General features: G+C 43.1%; 1 protein-coding gene across 1 annotated transcript in view; it reads right to left on the bottom strand.

Annotated features, from left to right (window-relative positions):
- Positions 1-557: 557 nt before the first annotated feature.
- Positions 558-23,988, bottom strand: part of tmem132e (transmembrane protein 132E) — a 369,086-nt gene continuing 345,655 nt past the window's right edge. Inside the window, 4 exon segments of the mRNA XM_084178088.1 lie at positions 558-4,558; positions 10,262-10,456; positions 13,885-14,164; positions 16,619-16,824. Coding sequence (XP_084034214.1) covers positions 3,485-4,558; positions 10,262-10,456; positions 13,885-14,164; positions 16,619-16,824 — 1,755 coding nt within the window. The 3' untranslated portion in view covers positions 558-3,484.

Genomic DNA, 23,988 nt, shown 5'->3' with positions numbered 1-23,988 from the left:
ATTCATAATTGACACTTTTGCTTGCAATGACAGAACTTGTCACTTTAAACATTGTGCTTGTACGCCACTGTCGCCAAAGTAAAAATGACATTCCATATCACTTAAATGTTTTGGAACATTTAGGGATTGTTTTTTAAGTTGCATATGTTTCCTTGTAGGCAAACAGCTAGTGGTGGATACATTGCTAAATACAAACAACCTGAACGGTCGTTATAAATCACACATATTGATGAATTTCACTAATTTAATTTGATAATATAATTAAATGGTGGTAGAATGAAATTTGTTTGTGTATGTGGATCTGGGGTGTGGTGTGTATGTGGATCTGGGGTGTGGTGTGTATGTGGATCTGGGGTGTGGTGTGTATGTGGATCTGGGGTGTGGTGTGTGGTTGTGGAGTTTGCAGACAGGAGTTCTAGGCTTTCTTATTTCTGATAAATTGAACGATAAGGAACTGCATACATACATAAATTATAATAAATGAGAACACATACACAGTATGTGACCCAATTACACTTTTTTCTGACAGTGTTACAATGACGAGTAGAAAGGACACATGATTTTTATGTATTGTATTTTCTTTAGTACTTTACATATAAGGGGGAAATACAAGGGTTTTCTTTTTCAGGAGAATACAGGAAATTGAACAGTGCTCTGTACATGAACATAGTATCGTCAGTGTGGTGGCGCACGGTCACCATGTCTCCACGTGGGGTTACACTTCAAAAGTATTCAACCACATGTGAGAAAGTCTCTAGCAGCAGCTCGCAGAAGAAACACAGAATCTACACAAGTATGCAAACCTTCACCAAAGTCACATTACAAAAATGGTTTAGCATATACATATATAAATGGAGAAAGGAAACATATAAAAATGATCAGAAGCAATCAAATGTTTTTAATAGACATTTGTTATGATCGCTGAAAGAATAATCAACTTGGAAAGTCGGGAACTATTTTTAAAAAAAGAATGTAAAAAGCTGCTATTAGAAACTTACATCGCTGTTGTTGTTAAGCAGTGGTACTGATTTGGGTTGACCATAGTAATACAAGAGACAAAATACCCATCTGATGATCAAAGTACAGTAGAGAATCAATACAATCATCCTGAGACACCATCGTTGAAAATGGGGGTTAAAACTTTGGGTAAAAAAAAAAGTCTGGCTGTAACCAACAGTTCATTTCCTCAACTGGTTTCTTTGTAAAAGCGTGGGTTTGAAGTGAGCGCTTGAATTGTTATGCCTTTGATTTTGAAGACCATTTACCTTTAGATGTTAATAGGGCTTGATTGAGATTTAATCACATTGTGTAATTAGGTCATTATTCAATGAAACCACTTGGAACGCACATCACATGGCATGCTGTAAATCAAATTAACTAAATAGCAAAAAAAATACTTAATAGCAGGTAGGACAGTGAGAAAATGTCAGCCATCTAGGTTGATGTTTTGTGTGGAAATTAATTGATTGGAATTGATTCATAACTCAAATTGAGTGGTTGGGTGACATTTGCTCTTCCATTGTGGTCATATTGCACATCATGTGATTAACAAAAACACAGCAAATCCACACCCTACTTAGAGCACACAAATAGAGGTAAATTAAAAACTGATTGAACATTTTTCCATCCTGTTTAATTTTTCATTACTCTTGAAAAGAACTTGGCAGATCTTCAGATCAGTACGAAACAACATGACCTTCAAAGAATCAGTCATCATCCCACACAGTGCTTTAAAATTCATCACACTCTAGCTAGCCAACGCTTCTACATAACCAAACCTACAAATGGAATCCCATTGCATTCATCATTTGCAGTCATTCTATTTTGTGCAGGTTCACTAACCAAAACTCCTAGTATTACATTTAAGATTTCATCAAACACAGACAGTCCTGAGAAACTTAAAAGGCGTCACCACCATAACAATGTCCCAATGCGTCAGCACCAGTGCGCTTTGCTTGTCATGACCAGCATCTATGCTTTATTACTGACATATTTTGGACCAAACATAGTACTTCTCATTCTCTGTTTAGGTTAATTGGGAATTAATATCGTGACTCGGTACAAAATAGCTGGTGTTCAATGGGGAACATGACTACACAAGGTGACCGTGTTTTTAAAAGAAAAAAGGAACGATTTCTGCTGCAAAATATTTCGGTGGGATGAGAGTTCGTCCATTGTAATTCTCAGGTTTACAGTGGGAAATCTTAGTAAAAACTGCAGAGGAAACTCTATGCTTACAGTGATGGGACAACACGTCCCCCCTTCTCTATCTCTGCCTGATTAACTAGTTCAATGTAATGTTGCTGCTGAAGAGGACCTCAGCTGGTCATGGTATGTACATACGAGGGAGGGCTGTTCTAGGCAGGCCTGGCACGGCATGCATGTAATGCATGATACAACATATGTCCTTTAGTATTGTCTAGGTATGATTAGATAATTACAATACAAACATTTACAAATTTGGAAAATTGCTGATTGTGCCTCAGTATCTCATTTCATGCAAAGAATGTCGGAGATCGTTTACTTCACAATATACGTACAAGCTTTTGTCTTTTCCAATATAACTAAACCTTTAACATGTTGTAGCATTTTGGATACTTGCCCTCCGCACTGGCCCCTAACCCAAAGTGTGAAAACAGGGTGTCAGCATTGAAATCAGTTGTGATCAGTGAAACCCATTCTATAACCCATTCTAAGGCATTAGACTTAATCAGGATAGTGTATGAAACCAGTAGTAGGGCACTGGCTTGGACTTTGTATGAAATGTAGCTAAATGTACAGTAATGATATTGAATGAAATCATAGCATGTACTGTACCAAGAACAATGAAGTAGGTTCTGCCATTGACGAATGCTTCCCTACTCTGGCAAAATAAAATTAATCCGTAACATTGTTTTTAATGAGCGTCTTTGACAATTGGTTGTCCATCATGTTGTTCCGTGTTGGTGTAAAACCATGCGTCCCAAAAGCTGTTTCTCTGAAAATGTAATCTGCATATCGAAGGCCTCTTTGTTGGAGAAGGTACTTGGAGTTTGGACAACCCGACAAACACAGAGCCAAGACCCAACCCGTCCTGCTAAAAACACTCCTGTCCGTACCAGGCTCGCTAACTAACCCCCAGTAGGAGTGACGGAGCACTTAAAATTCATCCTGCGGAACAGTGCTCACGACTGAAGCTTATAATTCCCTTGGAGAGTGTACTCCCCTACCTCTGTAGAAGAGACATCCAGACATAGCCATTTCACTAGCGTTTAAAATCCTCTAGTCTAGTCTTTGGCTTTCCACATTTTTTTTGACTTCCAAAAAGGTGTGTACGGGAAACGGCACTGTGCAAAGAAAAAGAAAACAAACAAAAACAGAAGTGTAGTTGGCCTTGCTTTTTGTTTGTGAAAAGTTCTCTCTCACTAAAGTGAAAAAAGAGAAAAATAGAAAGAAAATTATTTTTCGAAAGCTCTAAGGAGGGTGCTTCTTAACAGCCGCCCCTTCAGGCTATTTCCTTTATCCTACGCATGTAATCATGCAGTTCCTCTGGGTCCTGGAAACCCATGTCCTGGCAGACCCACTGAATGTCCTCTTCATCTGCGATGGGGATGGAGTTGTAGGGCATGTCTTCTGTGGGGAGCGTGGTGAAGGTGGTGAACTTGACGCGCTTGCGCTTGGAGGTGGGAGAGCTGGCCTCCTCGCCATGCTCCTTGGTGGAGCCCCCGGAGCTGCCGTCGCCCCTCCCGTGGACCTGGCTCTGAACGCTTGTCTGGGAGCTGCCGCTGCTGTGGTGGTCACCGTGACAACAAGTCTGTACCCCCTCCAGGGGGTTAATGGGGCTCTCCACTGTCTGGGGTGAAAGGTCACTCTGGGCCCTCAAGGGCTGTCCGTTCCCTAAAAAAACCCAGTGGTGGGAATGGTCCATGTTGGCCTGGCCCTCAGGGGGGATTCTCTTGTGGCGGTACTTGAGGACGAACACAATGCAGTTGATGAGGAAGACCAGGATGGCAAGGCAGAAGACGCCCAGGAGGGCGTACATGCCGATCTCCAGGTCGGTCATGCTGCGGGGCGCGTGGATGAAGTCATCATCTTCCTCTTCCTCCTCTCCCTCAGTTGGCCTCTCCTGGTTGCTGATGGTCGGGAAGTTGGTGTAGTCGATGGGAACGCTCGCCGGCTGCTCGTTAGACGGCTCGAAGCCTCCGTCGCCAAGGTTAGAGTCCACCACTGGCCGCCTGGTGACACGGGCTGGCTCGATTTCGATCTCGCTCTCCGTTTCCTCCTCTGAGTCTTCCTCCAGGCCGAAGCGGACTTTCACGTACACAGGGGCTGAAGCGATGACGCTCTTGCGCTTGGTCTTCTGGCAGGCCTCGCAGATGGTCATCTCCATACGCACCATCTCCCCAGAGCCCTCGCCCTCCGCCACCACCACTGGCCAGCGCTGCTGAGGCTCCTGGGATATGGACACCACCTTGTCGTCCAGTGTGGAAGCGTTGAGGTTGTAGTCCTTGGGGTCGAAGAAGGAGAGAGGCGACGCGGTGCTGTCGCTGTAGTAAAGCCAGATGGACAAGCTGGCCTCCTGTGATAACAACAAGAGGAAAAGGTTGTTTTTGTATTTTTGTTGGGTAAATGCAGCATTTCACAGATTAATTATACATACAGGAACCCCATGGACAAACTTTCCTGGAAGGCTAGGGAGAGACACTTTTGTATGTCTTTTGAAGAAACAAACAGATTTACCAAATAACAAAATAACAGAGCTTTTGTGAAAGAGCACAGTTAGAAAGATATGGCATATAGAAGCAAACCGAATGGACATCATGAAAATGATTGGAGAGGTTGAGGGTAGAGGAAGTTCAGGAGTAAAAACAAACAAAATAGAATTATTGTAAAATTGACTGTGTCCATAAAATGTATATAGTATGTATGAGCTGGAAGTAGAGGCCTAAGCATTGTTGTTCACTAGTTTACTCCTATTAGGGAAGGGGTGGTGGGGTTGGAAAGTAATACCCACTAAAAAAAACATTACATTTATTTTTATTTTTTTACAATATGCCACATAAAAATAAAAAATTTACGTCAGGATTCATGTTTAGAAATTACAAACATTGGTTGATATAGTTGTTTTCTTTGAAAACGGATCATTTCGATGGTTCAAACAGATGCTCTTTCACGCCTCTACATATGATGTATGATGTGAATATATGTGTGCCCAATTCCTGCCTTTGAAGTCTCTGACACGCTCGATCCCTAAATCTTCTAAGCATCTCTGCCTCGGCATAGACTGAGACACACACAGGCGGTCTGTCTCAGTAGTGTACGCCAGCGAACACACAGCTCGCTCTGAGAAAGGAGGGGTGAGTGGGTGTTGGGCAACTGTTGTCCTGCAGACAAACAACAGACAGAGCTGCACAACTGCACAGCACTTTATCTGACAGCTTGAGTCTGGCTTTATGAGAGTAATGGCAATGTTCGGTGGCCATGTCTCCAAGTAACGAGGTGGTTTTTGACAGAAGCCTTCCTTTGGCTCCTGCTAAAACAATACCTCTCAGCTCACCCTAGCATACCTGCTCTGTAGGGCTGACAAAAGAAAAGAGCGTTTCTGACAGAGCGCTTTTAGTCCCCAACCGAGATGTCATTCCATATTCCAACGGGAGAGGCATTTATCCAAATTCTGTCTGGATTGGAACGCTCTGTTTGAGAGCGTAGACATATTTTACTTTGATTCAGGCGGAGGATACTGAACTTCAAGGTTGCTATGACATTCCTGCTCGAGCACGGGCCTCTCATCTCCGCTTGTCAAGATGAAGGGGGCCTTTGAAACATGATTTAAATAATACATTGAGTATGACACCCTGTCCTGATGAACCCACTAGTACTACACAGACATATTAAAAAGGTTAGACACAAAGCAAACAAAGCACTTAGTATACTTGAGGGTGACTAGCATGTGACTGTAATGTTCTAATTATAATTAAATCAATAGGATAATGAATCAATCAGAAGGTTATGTGTTCTATCAATAGGATAATGTTATCTATTTGTTAAGTCCTCTTTGGAGAGTTCAGGATTAACTGTGGTTTACAGATCAACAGTATTTCCTCAGAAAGGAACTTAGACCATAGAATTACATATTAGAATTTAATAGGATCTCTGTGACTTAGACAGCCAAAGCATTGCTGACTCATAGAAGGGAGGATTTGTTCGTCCTCTCTGTACTTAGATGCTCAATGACAATAGCTGCCCTGGCAAACGAGATCACAGTTCACACTCGGGATGGTTGAACTTAACAAACGTTCATCAAATGCACATATAATCTTATAAAAAATAATAAAAATGGTGCATATTCCGGGCTAATAGAAAGAGACCTTGGCTTATTCTCTTCCCTCAGTTGTAGTTTATGGCTCTCATTCATTCATGGAGTAAGAAAGGGGACGTTTAGCAGACGCGGCGGGTGAGGTTTCTCCTGTGAAACAGAATCAAATGGTGTGAAATAGCCTGAGCACCCCTCGGAGAGTTCCACTGGCGGAGGGATTGGCTGCCTTTTATGGCCCAGCCTCAGAGAGCACTTTAGGACAATACATTATGCTAATTAAATTTAAGGTGGCCAAGCAGCGGAAGGTGAGATAAATTGGAATTAAATGCCGGGCCCTGACGGTTGAGTTTTTTTGGCCGCCGCAAAGATAGTTGGTGGAGAAACAATAGCTGCCGTCCCCAATTGCCAAGGCATTGGAACCTGGCTATGTTCTCTCGTCGTGGGGGAATATAAACGGCCCAAGTGCGGAAAACACAGTGCGATCCGGCTTCTCAGGAAAAGGTGAAGGACTGTGCCCAATTCATTCTTTGGGAGGATTAGAGAAACCGAAGTCCCAAGTTCCCACCGTTGCAAGACTCAAACACGCCGTAAATAAGGCCTATTCCTCTGCCTCTTATTAAACAAGATGTGTTTTTGCTGGTGTGATGACGTTCCCTGGGAGTTTTTTGTAACAAATCAGATGATTTTATTTTCAGGCCCGTGTCTTGGAGGGCTGTTTGGGCGCAGCACAGTAATAAGGCAAATAGGCTAATGAGCACTGCGAGCGTCAACAGTCCATTTTCTGGATATGTGTGATGTCATGAAAATTCATGAGCTGCTTCCCACAGATGTACCTTGTAACTTTTTCAAGATCAATTCCAGGTTCATATTAGCAGGTTGGATGCAGTGTTACAGACGTTTCCCTATGGAAATCAACCCCTATGGTGTTATGCCGGTAAGAAAGACTGTTTTGCCAACTATTGTCTATATTAAAAGATGACACCAATGCGTTAAATCAAGGTATCTAAACAACTTAGATTGAACGAAGTGTCAGTTAAGATTAGCAACTGCTTTCGTCTTAAGCTTTCACAGATCTGTATGTAAAGGCTTGCATTACATTTCCTTTGTTTTAAATAGGCAAATGACTTTATGTACTGTACTCAGTACTGTATGTTTAGTTTAATAAACTAGACTGAACTTAACATCCTTTCGTTGTTTTCCTGGAACTTCTCTATACAACTGACTTCATCAGGAGGTAAAAGTCAAGGCAATAACTGTGGTTGACAATAAACATACCAACCCAACACACACGTATGATGTACAGTGCATTTGGAAAGTATTCAGACCCCTTGACTTTTTCCAAATGTTGTTACGTTACAGCCTTATTCTAAAATGGATGAAATTGTTTTTTCCCCTCAATCTACACACCATACCCCATAATGACATAGCAAAAACAGGTTTCTAGAAATGTTTGCCAATAAAAATATTTACATAAGTATTCAGAACCTTTACTCAGTACTTTGTTGAAGCCCTTTTGGCAGCGATTATAGCCTAAACTCTTCTTGGGTATGTCGCTACAAGCTTGGCACACCTGTATTTGGGGGGTTTCTTCCATTCTTCTCTTCAGATCCTCTCAAGCTCTGTCAGGTTGGATTGGGAGCGTCGCTGCACAGCTATTTTCAGGTCTCTCCAGAGATGTTCTATAGGGTTCAAGTCCAGGCTCAGGTTGGGCCACTCAAGGACATTCAGAGACTTGTCCCAAAGTCACTCCTAAGTTGTCTTGGCTGTGTGCTTAGGGTCGTTGTCCTGTTGGAAGGTGAACCTTCACCCCAGTCTGAGGTTCTGAGCACTCTGGAGCAGGTTTTCATCAAGGATCTCTCTGTACTTTGCTCTGTTCATTTTTCCCTCAACCCTTACTAGTCTCCCAGTCCCTGCCACTGCAAAACATCCCCACAGCATGATGCTGCCACCACCATGCTTCACCGTAGGGATGGTGCCAGGTTTCCTCCAGAAGCATTCAGGCCAAAGAGTTCAATCTTGGTTTCATCAGACCAGAGAATCTTGTCATGATCTGACAGTCCTTTATGGTGCCTTTTGGCAAACTCCAAGTTGGCTGTCATGTGCCTTTTACTGAGGAGTGGCTTCCGTCTGGCCACTCTACCATAAAGGCCTGATTGGTAGAGTGCTGCAGAGATGGTTGTCCTTCTGGAAGGTTCTCCCATCTTCACAGAGGAACTCTGGAGCTCTGTCAGAGTGACCATCGGGTTCTTGGTCACCTCCTTGACCAAGGCCCTTCTCCCCCGATTGCTCAGTTTGGCTGGGCAGCCAGCCAGAGTCTTGGTGGTTCCAAACTTCTTCCATTTAAGAATGATGGAGGCCACTGGGTTCTTGGGGACCTTCAATGCTGCAGAAATTCTTTGGTACCCTTCCCCAGATCTGTGCCTTGACACAATCCTGTCTCAGAGCTCTAGGGACAATTCCCTCGACCTCATGGCTTGGTTTTTGCTCTGACATGCACTGTCAACTGTGGGACCTTATATAGACAGGTGTGTGCCTTTCCAAGTCATGTCCATTCAATTGAATTTACCACAGGTTGACTCCAATCAAGTTGTAGAAACATCTGAAGGATGCTCAATGGAAACAGGATGCATCCGAGCTCAATTTCGAGTCATAGCAAAGGGCCTGAATACTTATGTAAATAAGGTATTTCTGTTTTTGATTTTCTTTTATACATTTGCTAAAAGTCTAAAAACCTGTTTTTTCTTTGTCATTATGGGGTATTGTGTGTAGATTGATGAGGATGTATTATTATTTTTTTAATCCATTTGAGAATAAGGCTGTAATGTAACAAAATGTGAAAAGGGAAGGGGACTGAATACTTTCCGAATACACTGTATGATTTTCGTTCACTAAGGAATATTCATGAAGACATGCTGTAGCACCCATTTCAAATAATTGTGGTGCTCCAACTGCAATGCCTTGAGAATAGGAATGAATAGAATGTCCTCTTCACACCATTTAGATAAAACATGTATTAAATGGCTTTCAATGAGAAGACGTACTATAGAGAGAGAGAGAACAGTACAGTGTTATGTTCGCTGGATTGACCTTCCTCCAATGGTGTGAGAAGGCATGTCCTGGCACATTCAGACACTGTAACCATGGCAATGCCTTCTGTACTTTGAGGCGGCTGGTTTGACAATGTTCTATTAAATTGGGTCTGTAAATGGAAGAAGAGCTTTACGTTCTATGAGTCATACAGTTACTGTGGTGTTCTATTAACACGATCAATAGACACCAAGCTCAGTAGGTACCTTGGTGAAAATTAACTCATCTATACTCATCTGAGTACCAAACAATATGATGACAGGTTGCTTATGTCTATCAACATACATTGTGTATACCAAACATTAGGAACACCTTCCTAATATTGAGTCTCTCCCCCCCCCCCCCCCCATTTGCCCTCAGATCAGCCTCAATTAATCGGGGCATGGACTCTACAAGGTGTCGAAAGCGTTCCACAGGAATGCTGGCCCAAGTTGACTCCAATGCTTCCCACAGTTGTGTCAAGTTGGCTGACACAACTGACACACGGGAAACTGTTGAGTGTGAAAAACCCAGCAGCATTGCAGTTCTTGACACAAACCGGTGCTCCTGGCACCTACTACTATACCCTTTTCAAAGGCTCTTACATTTCTTGACTTGCCCATTCCACCTCTGAATGGCACACATATACAATCCATGTCTCAATTGTCTCAAGACTTAAAAATCCTTCGTTAACCTTTCTTCTCCCCTTCATCTACACTGATTGAAGTAGATTTAACAAGTGACATCAATAAGGGATCATTGCTTTGACCTGGATTCACCTGGTCAGTCTATGTCATGGAAAGAGCAGGTGTTCTTAATGTTTTGTATACTCAAAACTGACATCCACACATAAACTCAATGACATCTACATGTATCATCTTATATATTAGTATACAGTACCTGCTTTGGTGCAGCAAGTGTCTGCAGGCCAGTTGCCTTGGCGACCATAGTGTGACTGTTGCCAGGGCTGGGCTGTAGCGACAGAGCAAGTCCAGAGATGGCGTGCACGCGAAGTTCCAAGATGGAGACTTTCTCATCTGTGACGGAAAACGACGTCTCTCCCAACATGGCCTCCACGGCAAGTGGAGACTCCACCTGCAAACGACAAGAGACCATTTGACTGTCACGCCAAGCATTTTGTGTCATGACAGAGGGAAATACAGACAAGTGGAATATGAGTCTGTCTTTCTGTCCATCTTCTGTGTGTGATAAATGAGTCACTCAAGCCAAAACGAAAGCACCGGAGGCTGCCACTTACAGCCTCCCTGTGCCCTACACTTGACCTCTTGACCCACACTTGACCTCTCCAATGGGTGGTTGGCAAAAACATGAGTCCATCGGATGGCCGCAGGGCACAAAATACAACATAAAAACCCCACCCATCTCGAGCTAATCCTGGGGCCTTGACAGGTCTGCCTCCATCAAGAGGCCCAACACGGCATTTACAGCTCATTATTTCACCTTTCTGTTGTTGCCTCCGATTGCTTAGTAAAGGTCATGTGGGAAAAGTCAACCACAGAAGCACTCGCCTTCCTCTGTGAGTCATAAAGGACTTAACTTTTGTATTTAATTTTTTACATCAGCTCTCAGATCTATTAGGCTGCCTGTGTAGAATACAGGAAGGCATGTTTAGATGATATGACAGGTTCCCCCCATAAAAAACGTATGTTTTGTCATTTTTGGATTGTTTTGTTTTTATCTCTATTTTTGGAGGATGAATACATTTTCCCGTCTTTATTAATTGTATGGGTACTGCTCTGGTGACAACAGCGGATAGAGATGAATAGAGATGACCGCCAACTGGCTTTTCTCATTATCCAAATAGCTTGTTCACCTTCAGGCATCGTACACCATTATCTATCCAAATATTTTCCCTCGTGCTCATCTGAGCCCGGTTGGTTGTTCCACTTCTGTAGCAACGGGAGCTCATGCCAAATCTACGGTGAAGAGGGGCATCGAGAGCCTCTGTCTTTGTTCATTTGGCCTCTAACGGCCATAATAACATTTAATAGTGCTTACCATCCTACACAGCACACTAATTTGGTAATCTGTTATCATTACAGCCCTTCACCCTGTTCAAAATAGCCATTAGAAAGTAGTAAGAGCCCTTTAACACAGAGACAGAGTTACCATCCCGATCTGTTGAGTATAGTGCGCTGAAGAGGATGGACTGTCTGGTAAGGTGACGTGTACATAGAATGCTTTTAAACCGGTTTTTATGATGGCTCAATGTGGCTTGACATCACCGGTCGCATACGTCACCAGAGAGGACAAAGCTGTCTTCTTCTGATCCCATCGTGAAGGTAATATTTCATAATGTATTTAAAATAAATAAACATCTAAACGAAAAACAATACAAAATCTGACTCTTACACCTTTTGTGGTGCCGTACTTTCAGCCAAAGACAATCATTTGCTTTCCAGGAGAGGAGAGATAAGCGAATGGGGGGAGGCAAAAGCAAAAATGTCACACGTACTGTTCTGTCCTTTAATTATTAATGACCTTGGTGGTTTCGCTCTTTAATTAGCAAACTTTTCTTTTGTGTGCGTGAGCATTTTGAAATAAAGTTAGTTTCACCTCCTCCAAAATGAGACCACTTAAAGTCAGGATGGCGGGATTAAACTGTTGCACATTATCAAATCTCCCAGAGTACTCCCCCCCAAAAATTATTGATTGGAAAATGGCGTTCGATTCATGAAAAAGGTCTTATAACTATGTTCATGATTGAACCCTCTAAGTGAAATAGTTTCGTTCGAGAGTAGATTCATGATTCGCTCCACCAATAGGGGTTGGTAGTGAGAAATAGGCTACTCTTCATTTTCCTCATGTGCCATAAAATATGCTATAAGCTTGAGATATTTTAATTGCTTCCAGCCTTCAATAAGTATGGTTTTCTATGCCATCAATCACTCAGGTTGAATGGTAGTGCTGCATAATGGGAAGCTAAGCGGAAGCCCATATACAGTTGAAGTCGGAAGTTTACATACACCTTAGCCAAATACATTTAAACTCAGTTTTTCACAATTCCTGACATTTAATCCTAGTAAAAATTCCCTGTCTTAGGTCAGTTATGATAACCACTTTATTTTAAGAATGTGAAATGTCAGAATAATAATAGAGAGAAAAAAGTACGATCTTTGCAGTTACAAACCGTAGTCTGGCTTTTTTTATAGCGGTTTTGGAGCAGTGGCTTCTTCCTTGCTGAGCGGCCTTTAAGGTTATGTCGATATAGGACTCGTTTTACTGTGGATATAGATACTTTTGTACCTGTTTCCTCCAGCATCTTCACAAGGTCCTTTGCTGTTGTTCTGGGACTGATTTGCACTTTTCGCACCAAAGTACGTTCATCTCTAGGAGACAAAACACGTCTCCTTCCTGAGTGGTATGACGGCTGCGTGGTCCCATGGTGTTTATACTTGCGTACGATTGTTTATACAGATGAACGTGGTACCTTCAGGTGTTTGGAAATTGCTCCCAAGGATGAACCAGACTTGTGGAGGTCTACAATTTCTTTCTGAGGTCTTGGCTGATTTCTTTTGATTTTCACATGATGTCAAGCAATGAGGCACTGAGTTTGAAGGTAGGCCTTGAAATACATCCACAGGTGCACCTCTAATTGAGTCAAATGATGTCAATTAGCCTATCATAAGCTTCTAAAGCCATGATATCATTTTCTGGAATTTTCCAAGCTGTTTAAAGGCACAGTCAACTTAGTGTATGTAAACTTCTGACCCACTGGAATTGTGATACAGTGAATTATAAGTGAAATAATCTGTCTGTAAACAATTGTTGGAAAAATTACTTGTGTCATGCACAAAGTGGATGTCCTAACCGACTTGCCAAAACTATAGTTTGTTAGCAAGAAATTAGTGGAGTGGTTGAAAAACAAGTTTTAATGACTGCAACCTAAGTGTCTGTAAACTTCCGACTTCAACTGTAGAGTACATGCCTATGCAGATGGAGCCATCTTTAAAAGCAAGGTTGGACAGATCTCATTTATAATTTCATCATCGTAAAGAGGCTTCCTTTACAAAGACAAAATGGGTGAAAGCAATGAGGAAGAGGTCTAATTTCCTCTCTTTCACCTGTCCAGTTCGTCTAGGTCAGTGTGAAGCACAAAAGATTTTGTCTCGCACTCTGAGCACTTCTGCATATTACAACTGCACTTTGGTCAGCGTGATCCAAAATGAAGCATTTTGTCTACCTCAGTGTCAATTTACTATTTGCCTCTAGTGCTCTAGCCTATAACATTTATGAGTGGGCGAACACCTATAAAGTAAAGGAGACAATTGAAAGAAGTGGCAGGTAGCTTAGTGGTTAAGAGCGTTGTGCCAGTAACCGAAAGGTCGCTGGTTCTAATCCCTGAGCCGACTAGGTGAAAAATCTGTCGATGTGCCCTTGAGCAAGGCACTTAACCCTAATTGCTCATGTAAGTCGCTCTGGATAAGAGCGTCTGCTAAATGACAAAAAAAAAAAACGATTTCCTTTTTACAGACTTTGGCGACCTAGCCAAGTTTCTATACCTTCAGTACAGTGGACCCCAGCTCCAGGCCCACCAGCACGGTGCGGTCTACCAGCTCGGCTATCCTGGGGTCAACCACCTTCAGCGAGTCCTGAACCAGGTCAGTCACGTCCACCTGCCAGTCGGGCCCCAGCATGGTGATGACCTGGTCGGTGCCCTCGGTGGAGGTGGTGTGGAACTGGGTCAGCACCTTGACCAGGGCACGCTGGTACTGCAGGGTGCAGCCCCGGCTCACCCGCCGGTCGTCCTCGTCGTCATCTGTGTCACTGTCTCTGGCACTCCTGAGACAAAGACAGAGAGAGCGAAAGAGAGCGAGAGAGAGAGCGAGAGCGAGAAACTGTGTCAATTATGTTAATAGTGTAAAAACCGTAACCATTGTCAATATCATTACCAGTATCAATACCGCTGCCGGTATCAATACTATTACCAGTGTCAATACCAGTGTCAATACCATTACCTGTGTCAATACCGTAACCAGTGTCAAAGTGTACAACAACAAAGTAAGGGTAACCATGTAAAAATGTATTTGCTGTACTATTTATGAAGCCGTTTCAGCAGTAGCTCAATGGCTTATCATAGCCTTTATTGATGCATCTTGTAACTCAATATGTTTGTGGAAGATGCTGTAGTGTAGTTAAATCCTGCATCCTGTTTTGGGAGCTTATGTTCTTAATTGCTTCTTATCATTATATAATTTAGCACTTGATTTGATGAGAGGCCCAACACTAATCCATGTGGAGGACATCTTTTACAGTGTCTGTTCCAATGTGTCCTTTGCGAGGGAAAAGTTATCCAAGCCAGCACGAAACTCCTCCAAAAACTTCCAAACAAGCAAGATTTGGATGTGTGCCTTCCATTCCTAAATCAACGGATGCTTAGATGGACAGGAGGAGAACACGACCAGTGCATCCCAACGAAGCCCAATATGTTCCTCCAGAAGATGTAATACTTGCCAAACTTTTCTCAACAGCCTGACAAGCTGCTGGCTTTCCTCTTAAATGCTAAAAAGCTCTCCTCCATTCCCAAGGCTAATTAATCTTTGCTTTGACTTATCCTTTCAGATAACTTAAGATGCAGGAGTGCCAGCAGGCTGTCAGTGACTGACAAAGCATATCCCACCCATTGATTCCCAAAGCCCGCCTGAATATCAAGCAGGCCTGTCCCGTGTTCCCTAAAAGGTCTGACAATACTCGAACATGCATCACGTACCCAGGCCGGCTAACACTTGACATTTAAGGCTAAAAGGTGCCGTTCGCCTGTGTTTCTCAGCTTGTACAACAAAGCCGCAATAGCAGTGGAGAGACAAGAGTGTAGACAAGAGTGTTCAGTTAAGACTAGGGTAAACCCGAGAGACAGCGTGACTCTCTTCATGACTCTTTGCTCAGGTCAGAGAGTTTACCATGTTAAGGCCATACCTATATTTATTTTTCTTCAGAGGAGTGTCTGTTCATATTAGGATCTTTGATACACCCGATCGCGCTGGAGCTTTGCTGCACATCGGCCGGCCTACCCGATTACACTTCTTTCCTCTTTTAGAACACATTACTGGATAACACAGCCAGTGAGCAATGCAGCTGCAATGTAGCAAAGACACACATTGCGGTCCAAGAGACCTGGCCCTTGATAAAGCTTAGGGCTTCACTAGTGTTGTGTTAGAGGAGATAGAGGGAGATAGAGCGAGAGATATGAGAGAGCGAGAGATGAGTGAGTGCGAAGTGAGCCAAATGGCTTGTGTTCTGAGGGGAGACCAAATAAAAGTCGATTAAATGACAGCTAAATTAATAGCGTAGCTTTGGCGGGATCTGTTGTAAAAAAAACATCTAAGTGTTTAATGCACAGTGAGGTGTTTTTTTGTCCTTGTTCTGACAACATCGCAAACATCTAGTTAAGTGCTTAATGTTTTGCCAAAATGGCGTAATGAATTTTGGTGGTACAATTCACTCGCCATTCAAAAACAAAATCAACCATAAAAAGCCTTCTGCAGTTATGTTTTTTTCCTATTCCCTACAAAAATATGAAGACATAGTAGTTAATGTAGTTCATTGCGGTTCATGGTTCAGAACATTTGAAACTTTAGCGGCCTGTTTCCCGGACACTGACTAAGCCTAGTCCAGGATTAAAAAACATTCTCAATCGAGAAACTCTTTTGAAATAGGTTTTTCAGAACTAGGTTTAATCTGTGTCTGGGAAACCGGCCCTAAAAGCTTGCCGTGAATTTACTGTCAGTCTGGTCTGGAATTTGCTTAACGTCCTGTTCTCAGCCAAACGTCTTAGTTTAGTTCAATTAATTAAGAGAGATACGTTTGATCACCTGAAATCATGGGTTGGCTTAAACTCTAATAAAACGCATGCACAGGCTGTAGTTGTGCAAATAAAGATAATGCCTAAGAGGCCTAAACATTGCTTAGGCAGATTTCCTTACAATTATGTCCCTAGGACGACATGTAACACACGACACAAGCAAAACATGGGGTGCACAATTGAAACGATACATGACAGACGCAAGGGGTAAAGAGCAAAAACATCTAAGTTGAGAAAGACAACAACATCTAGGCTAGTGTCTCAGCTGGAGTGCAGCAAACCAGACTAGAGTGCAGCAAACCACACTAGAGTGCAGTAACCTCAAAATGAACTCAAAATAAATACAAGAAACATCAGCTCTAAAACAGCAGTGCTCTCCACTGTAACACTACACCACAGAGGGGAGCTGTGTTTAGTGTGTTGGTGAGTCCTACCTGCGGTCAGGAAGAATGGGTACCCTCCAGCCCTTGATGAAGCTCAGGTTGCTGTCGGACAGTTCCACTTGAAGGGGGAGTTTGGGCACCCACACGGTCAGCTCCAGAGGGGCACTGAGGTGCTCGTAGCTGAAGATGACCCGGGCGTTCATGGAGCCCCGCGTCTCCTTCCCATTCACAAACACGTAGTCACAATTCATGGACACCTGTGAAAAACAAAGGTTAAGGGTCAATATACAGTGGGGAAAAAAAGTATTTAGTCAGCCACCAATTGTGCAAGTTCTCCCACTTAAAAAGATGAGAGAGGCCTGTAATTTGCATCATAGGTACACGTCAACTATGACAGACAAATTGAGATTTTTTTTCTCCAGAAAATCACATTGTAGAATTTTTAATGAATTTATTTGCAAATTATGGTGGAAAATAAGTATTTGGTCACCTACAAACAAGCAAGATTTCTGGCTGTCACAGACCTGTAACTTCTTCTTTAAGAGGCTCCTCTGTCCTCCACTCGTTACCTGTATTAATGGCACCTGTTTGAACTTGTTATCAGTATAAAAGACACCTGTCCACAACCTCAAACAGTCACACTCCAAACTCCACTATGGCCAAGACCAAAGAGCTGTCAAAGGACACCAGAAACAAAATTGTAGACCTGCACCAGCCTGGGAAGACTGAATCTGCAATAGGTAAGCAGCTTGGTTTGAAGAAATCAACTGTGGGAGCAATTATTAGGAAATGGAAGACATACAAGACCACTGATAATCTCCCTCGATCTGGGGCTCCACGCAAGATCTCACCCCGTGGGGTCAAAATGATCACAAGAACGGTGAGCAAAAATCCCAGAACCACACGGGGGGACCTAGTGAATGTCCTGCAGAGAGCTGGGACCAAAGTAACAAAGCCTACCATCAGTAACACACTACGCCGCCAGGGACTCAAATCCTGCAGTGCCAGACGTGTCCCCCTGCTTAAGCCAGTACATGTCCAGGCCCATCTGAAGTTTGCTAGAGTGCATTTGGATGATCCAGAAGAGGATTGGGAGAATGTCATATGGTCAGATGAAACCAAAATATAACTTTTTGGTAAAAACTCAACTCGTCGTGTTTGGAGGACAAAGAATGCTGAGTTGCATCCAAAGAACACCATACCTACTGTGAAGCATGGGGGTGGAAACATCATTCTTTGGGGCTGTTTTTCTGCAAAGGGACCAGGACGACTGATCCGTGTAAAGGAAAGAATGAATGGGGCCATGTATCGTGAGATTTTGAGTGAAAACCTCCTTCCATCAGCAAGGGCATTGAAGATGAAACGTGGCTGGGTCTTTCAGCATGACAATGATCCCAAACACACCGCCCGGGCAACGAAGGAGTGGCTTCGTAAGAAGCATTTCAAGGTCCTGGAGTGGCCTAGCCAGTTTCCAGATCTCAACCCCATATAAAATCTTTGGAGGGAGTTGAAAGTCTGTGTTGCCAAGCGACAGCCCCAAAACATCACTGCTCTAGAGGAGATCTGCATGGAGGAATGGGCCAAAATACCAGCAACAGTGTGTGAAAACCTTGTGAAGACTTACAGAAAACATTTGACCTGTGTCATTGCCAACAAAGGGTATATAACAAAGTATTGAGAAACTTTTGTTATTGACCAAATACTTATTTTCCACCATAATTTGCAAATAAATTCATTAAAAATCCTACAATGTGATTTTCTGGATTTTTTTTTTCTCATTTTGTCTGTCATAGTTGACGTGTACCTATGATGAAAATTACAGGCCTCTCTCATCTTTTTAAGTGGGAGAACTTGCACAATTGGTGGCTGACTAAATACTTTTTTCCCCCACTGTATATGATAATGCATCTGCCGTTGACAGGTGATACAAGTGATATAGTACAGTATGGATGCAGGAGTAGAGTCCACCACCTAGTTTATTACATTGGATTTGCTGGTGCACAGCTTTTCTTAGATTCCGCTAAAGGAAACAGGGAAACCATGTCTTCCTTTTCGCTTACAGATTATTTTAATGTGGAATGTGTACTATTATTAGGTCACAATAATCCTCCTTTGTGAATGTTCCAATATTTTGCCACGAGAAGCTATATTTTTGTCATAATTTGAAATATCTGGGAACACAGTGTAAACAACACTACTTGAGGGTTTTCTCCTATCTAATTTGAGTCTCTTCTTGAGTGGATAAATTGGCCCAAAGTACAGTCTACTCTAAGCCTTTAAAAATCAGGTCCACGATCACCCCCCACCCACCACTATTTTCAGTGTAATGATTATACACAATTATGCAGAGACACATTGCAGAATATATATACTAACACAAGCTTTTTGGCAACAAATTATTCATAGAATATGAAAGCTTAATACACCAGGTGCCCACACACAAAATTCTGTTTATTTATTTTTTATCCTGCAGTTGTCTCCAAGAAATCACCCAGCGCGGAATTTCTCATAAATACCCATCCCTTTAATACTAAATTATTTACTGTAATAGATAGCAGGGTTTGCTTTTGGGATACCATTGATGATTTATCTGGCAGTAGGAGGCAGCTGACACTGTAATCAGAGGAGCTAATCTCCTGCAAATGGAGGTCGGGCTCTCCAGTCTTCTCAGGGTTGGGGATTCATCATAAGGGGGGGTAATAAAACACCCAGTCCATCCAGACAGGCCTCTCCTCTCTGCAATCCATACAGGCTGGGTGGGAAGCCTTCAGATAGAGGAGAGAGATTAGTATTTTCCCTAGTTTCCCTTCTTCTGGTAAATGAAGTTTTCAGATGATCTGCTATGAGACTTCAACGTCTTTAGACACCTTTGTGGGATTTTGGGATCATCATTCTCTGGCAGAGATCTGGGATGTCAGCTGGAATCAGGGTAATATACTTTTTTCATACTGAATTATGATAATTAGGTTCTTGCTTGCCAGGCTTAGATACTGTACAGAGCAAAGGACATACACTATCTATACAAAGGTATGTGGACACCCCTTCATATTAGTGGATTGGTCCTTTTCAGCCACACCCGTTGCTGACAGGTGTATAAAATTGAGCACACAGCCATGCAATCTCCATAGACAAACATTGGCAGTAGAATGGCCTTACTGAAGAGCTCAGTGACTTTCAACATGGCACCGTCATAGGATGCCACCTTTCCAACAAGTCAGTTCGTAAAATTTCTGCCCTGCTAGAGCTGCCCCGGTCAACTGTAAGTGCTGTTATTGTGAAGTGGAAATGTCTAGGAGCAACAACTGCTCAGCCGCGCAGTGGTAGGCCACACAAGCTCACGGAACGCGACCGCCGAGTGCTGATGCCCGTAACGCGTACAAATCGTCTGTCCTCGGTTGCAACACTCACTACTGAGTTCCAAACTGCCTCTGGAAGCAACGTCAGCACAATAACTGTTCATCGGGAGCATCAGGAAATGGGTTTCCATGGCCGAGCAGCCGCACACAAGCCTAAGATCACCATGCGCAATGCCAAGCATTGGCTGGAGTGGTGTAAAGCTCACCGCCATTGGACTCTGGAGCAGTGGAAACGCGTTCTCTGGAGTGATGAATCACGATTCTGTGCTTCCAACTTTGTGGCAACAGTTTGGGAAAGGCCCTTACCTGTTTCAGCATGACAATGCCCCCTTGCACAAAGCGAGGTTCATACAGAAATGGTTTGTCGAGATCGGTCTGGAAGAAACTGACTGGCCTGCACAGAACCCCCGACCCCATCGAACACCTTTGGGCGCAATTGGAACGCCAACTGAGAGCCAGGCCTAATCGCCCAACATCAGTGCCGACCTCACTAATGCTCTTGTGGCTGAATGGAAGCAAGTCCCCCAGCAATGTTCCAACATCTAGTGGAAAGCCTTCCCAGAAGAGTGGAGGCTGTTATAGCAGCAAAGGGGGGACCAACTCCATATTAATGCCCATGATTTTGGAATGAGATGTACGACGAGCAGGTGTCCACATACTTTTGGTCATGTAGTGTACCTGCACCCCTACATTCACACACACACACACACACACACACACACACACACACACACACACACACACACACACACACACACACACACACAGAGACAGAAAGACAAGATTAGCTACCGTCAAACACAGTGACCCCTCCCACCTGTGATCTACCACTCTAGGCCTCCCCATCGCTACAATGCTAACACCAGCCTCCCTATCACTCTCACTCACCCTTGCTAACTGCGCTAGCATAAACGATCCCAGCTCCTGCAGGCAGCTAATAAACTTGGCTGGCTAATTGCGAGTCAAAAGCTGTTAACGACTACGGGTGTCAGTAGCCCAGCGGGGCCCGTGAAAGTGCTCTCATGCATGGAGCCACAAGCTGTCATTGCTACACAGCCCTCTAATGTGCTGTGGCACCTTCCATGGTGCCAACAGATTGCCTTGGTAGGGTCGGGCAAAGGAAGACAGGGCAGGCACTACCCGCTAGGGCGGCATCCAGGCTCAGTTTAAACCAACAGACAGAGATTCAGGATCAAAAAGGATCACCACCCGCCTGCAGCACATTATATCCATATCTTTACTCCTTGGCAGCTCTGATAACAAAATGGATTCCAATACTGTATTGTGGGGCTTTGTTTTTCCACGGGTGGCTTAAGGGTTGTTTGGGTTTAACGTACTATTAATGCACGTTGAGGCGCATGCATGTGGAACACAGAAGGTTGGTGGGGTTCATTTGACCTGATAGTATTTATTCTACTGACTAATGCGTATGGATCTAATGAGAAACAATGAGCACCTTTTAGTGATGTAGATCCCATGCTGGCTCGCCTCTGCTTACACGCTTAACTACAACATGTGCCTCCAAACAGGATTTAGGCCTATCAATGCCACCTGTTTTCTTCCTGGAGGTGGAGCAGATGGAAAAAAAAGCATAACTTGGGCTGTGTTCATTAGCGCACGCAACGGAAAACATTTTAAAATGTTTTGCAACAGAAAGCGAAATCAAGCATTCTGGTACAAGTTCCGGTAGTCCGTCCCTGTTTCAGTTTGTTTAACTTTTCGTTTGGTGCCCAATGAACACACCCCAGTTGGGTTACTGTTGCCCTGTAGTGGCCATTATGAAAACCTACTTTGATTGATGGAAGGTACAGTAAGATAATCAATAGACTTCTCTTTAAAAATACCCTATAACTAATTAATCGACTGAAGGAGCTCTTTGTGAAACACAATGCGTTTCATTGCTTAATCTCTCAAAACCAGTTTGTAGTAGGATATAATCATAAAAAATGATTTCTGGGCCTGCATGCTCTCATTGACTGGATTATGTCCTCATTGTGAGGCCATCAACAATAATACAAACTTCTTCAAGACCTCTCATATACAATAGCACAACAGACAACAATGAAGACACTAGACCACTCAGGTGTACTTATCTCACTGCCTCACAAAGCCTTTCTTATTTAAGCCTGGTCGTTGGCTGAAGGTGAATGTGTCACATTGGTGTGAGTGCAGAATGGAGGAAACCGAGGGCTTGGCAGGGCAAGGGTTGGATGACCACTGGCATGGAACAGGGCGCTCCGCCGCCGCCTCAGATGGCCACAGTGACGCGCACACACAGCCCTGGGAGAAAGGATCAGCTGGGGGAGTCATGTCTCCCGCTCGCTGACAAATCCCCACAGGGTCCTCAGCCCTCTCCTCCTCTCGCCCAGCCTCCCTCTCCCATCCCTGTGCCTTCCTCCCCACCCTGCACAACACAACATAAAATAGCACAATAAACCCCGTCTGAGCAGAGCACAGATGTGTGCTTTAATAACCAACCCATCCTACTGTGCTCACACACACACACACCACTGTACAGTCAAATGGGATTGGGTTATCCGCCAGCGCTGACATATACTGTGGCCTATTTATTTCAAAGGAGGAGAAACAAACAAACAAATAAACGCCTCAGCAAAGAGAAATGAGAGCAGCATAACCTTTTCCAGAAGTTGGGAACAAAAACAGAACAATGGTAGGTTGGCGAATAGCCAAAGCAAAAAATATAAAATAAATGCTTTGTTTAAAAAAACATCCCAAAAATTAAGCAGCCTACAGTATGTGCACATGGTGCAGCTTGGTTTATATGACAATACATTCTCTATGTGTTTTACTTATAAACCGAGCAAAGCCTATAGTTTGGAGTGTTCCACAGATTCACCTAGGCTACGCAAATAGAATAATAGAATAGAGTAATCTGATTAGAACAGATCTGCATTAGAGTGCTGTGTATGAATAATGTGGCACCACAAAATGCAAGGGGGAGATGACACAACCACACAACCTTTGTGGATCGTCTTTATGAACCTTTCTTTCGTATTGGGTGGAGTGTTTTATAGAACTGTCAGGGCTCATATACGTCTCGGCTTGAAGGCCTCATCTTGCATTAGCCTCCAAAGTTCAATGGCATGGGCAGTGAAGCGAGGCCTATTCAATAACACGAGCTAATGCAGCGCGCCTTGAAACCATTCTAAACCTTCTCACAAACAGATTAATGGCAAAATGTCATGCTTTTGATTTGCGCTCTGATATATAGATCATAGTCTTAACACAAATATGAATGTCAGAATAAGATCAGGAGTGGTCTGTATATTCTTGCTGTATTTTACAATTGATGCTTTTCCCTCCACTTATTCTGAACACATTTGCATTTATTATTGTGCATTCTGCTTTCGATAATCCCAGGTGATAATCTCAAACGAACGGAAACGCTTAAATCAACGTAAGAAAATGTTGTATCATTTTTCTCTCTTTATCACGTATAATTTTCTCACATGTTCTGTAAGGTGTTGTGATGCCATCATCAAACGTGCTCCGAGAGAATCAACAAATAATGTTGGATTACATTTCAGAGGTTGCAGCCTCCTGTATTCAACTCTTTCTACAGCTAAATGGGATTTACCCCTGCTGATTATGGGGTATGCTGGCAAAATGTTGGTCCTTCTTTAATCCACAAATGGGAGTTGATGTTGTATTCTACCACTGTGGGCTCCCAACGGGCCAGAGTTGTGTTTGTGACTCATCCCAGGACACTAGCATCGTCTCCTTGCCTCCAGTCATCCAGTGGTGGAAAAAGTACCCAATTGTCATACTTGAGTAAAAGTAAAGATACCTTAATAGAAAATGACTCAAGTAAAAGTGAAAGTCACCCAGTAAAATACTACTTGAGTAAAAGACTAAAAGTATTTGGTTTTAAATATACTTAAGTAAAAGTAAAAGTTGTCAAAAAGATAAATAGTAAAGTAAAGTACAGATACCCTAAAAAACTACTTAAGTAGTACTTTCAAGTATTTTTACTTAAGTACTTTACACCACTGCAGTCATCCTACATGGCCAAGGTAGCGTCCCAAATGGCACCCTATTCCATAT

Source organism: Coregonus lavaretus (genome assembly GCF_964263955.1).
Source record: "Coregonus lavaretus genome assembly, chromosome: 15".
NCBI lineage: Eukaryota > Metazoa > Chordata > Actinopteri > Salmoniformes > Salmonidae > Coregonus > Coregonus lavaretus.
The sequence above is the reverse complement of the archived record's forward strand: the minus strand, read 5'-3'. Positions and strand labels throughout refer to the sequence as shown.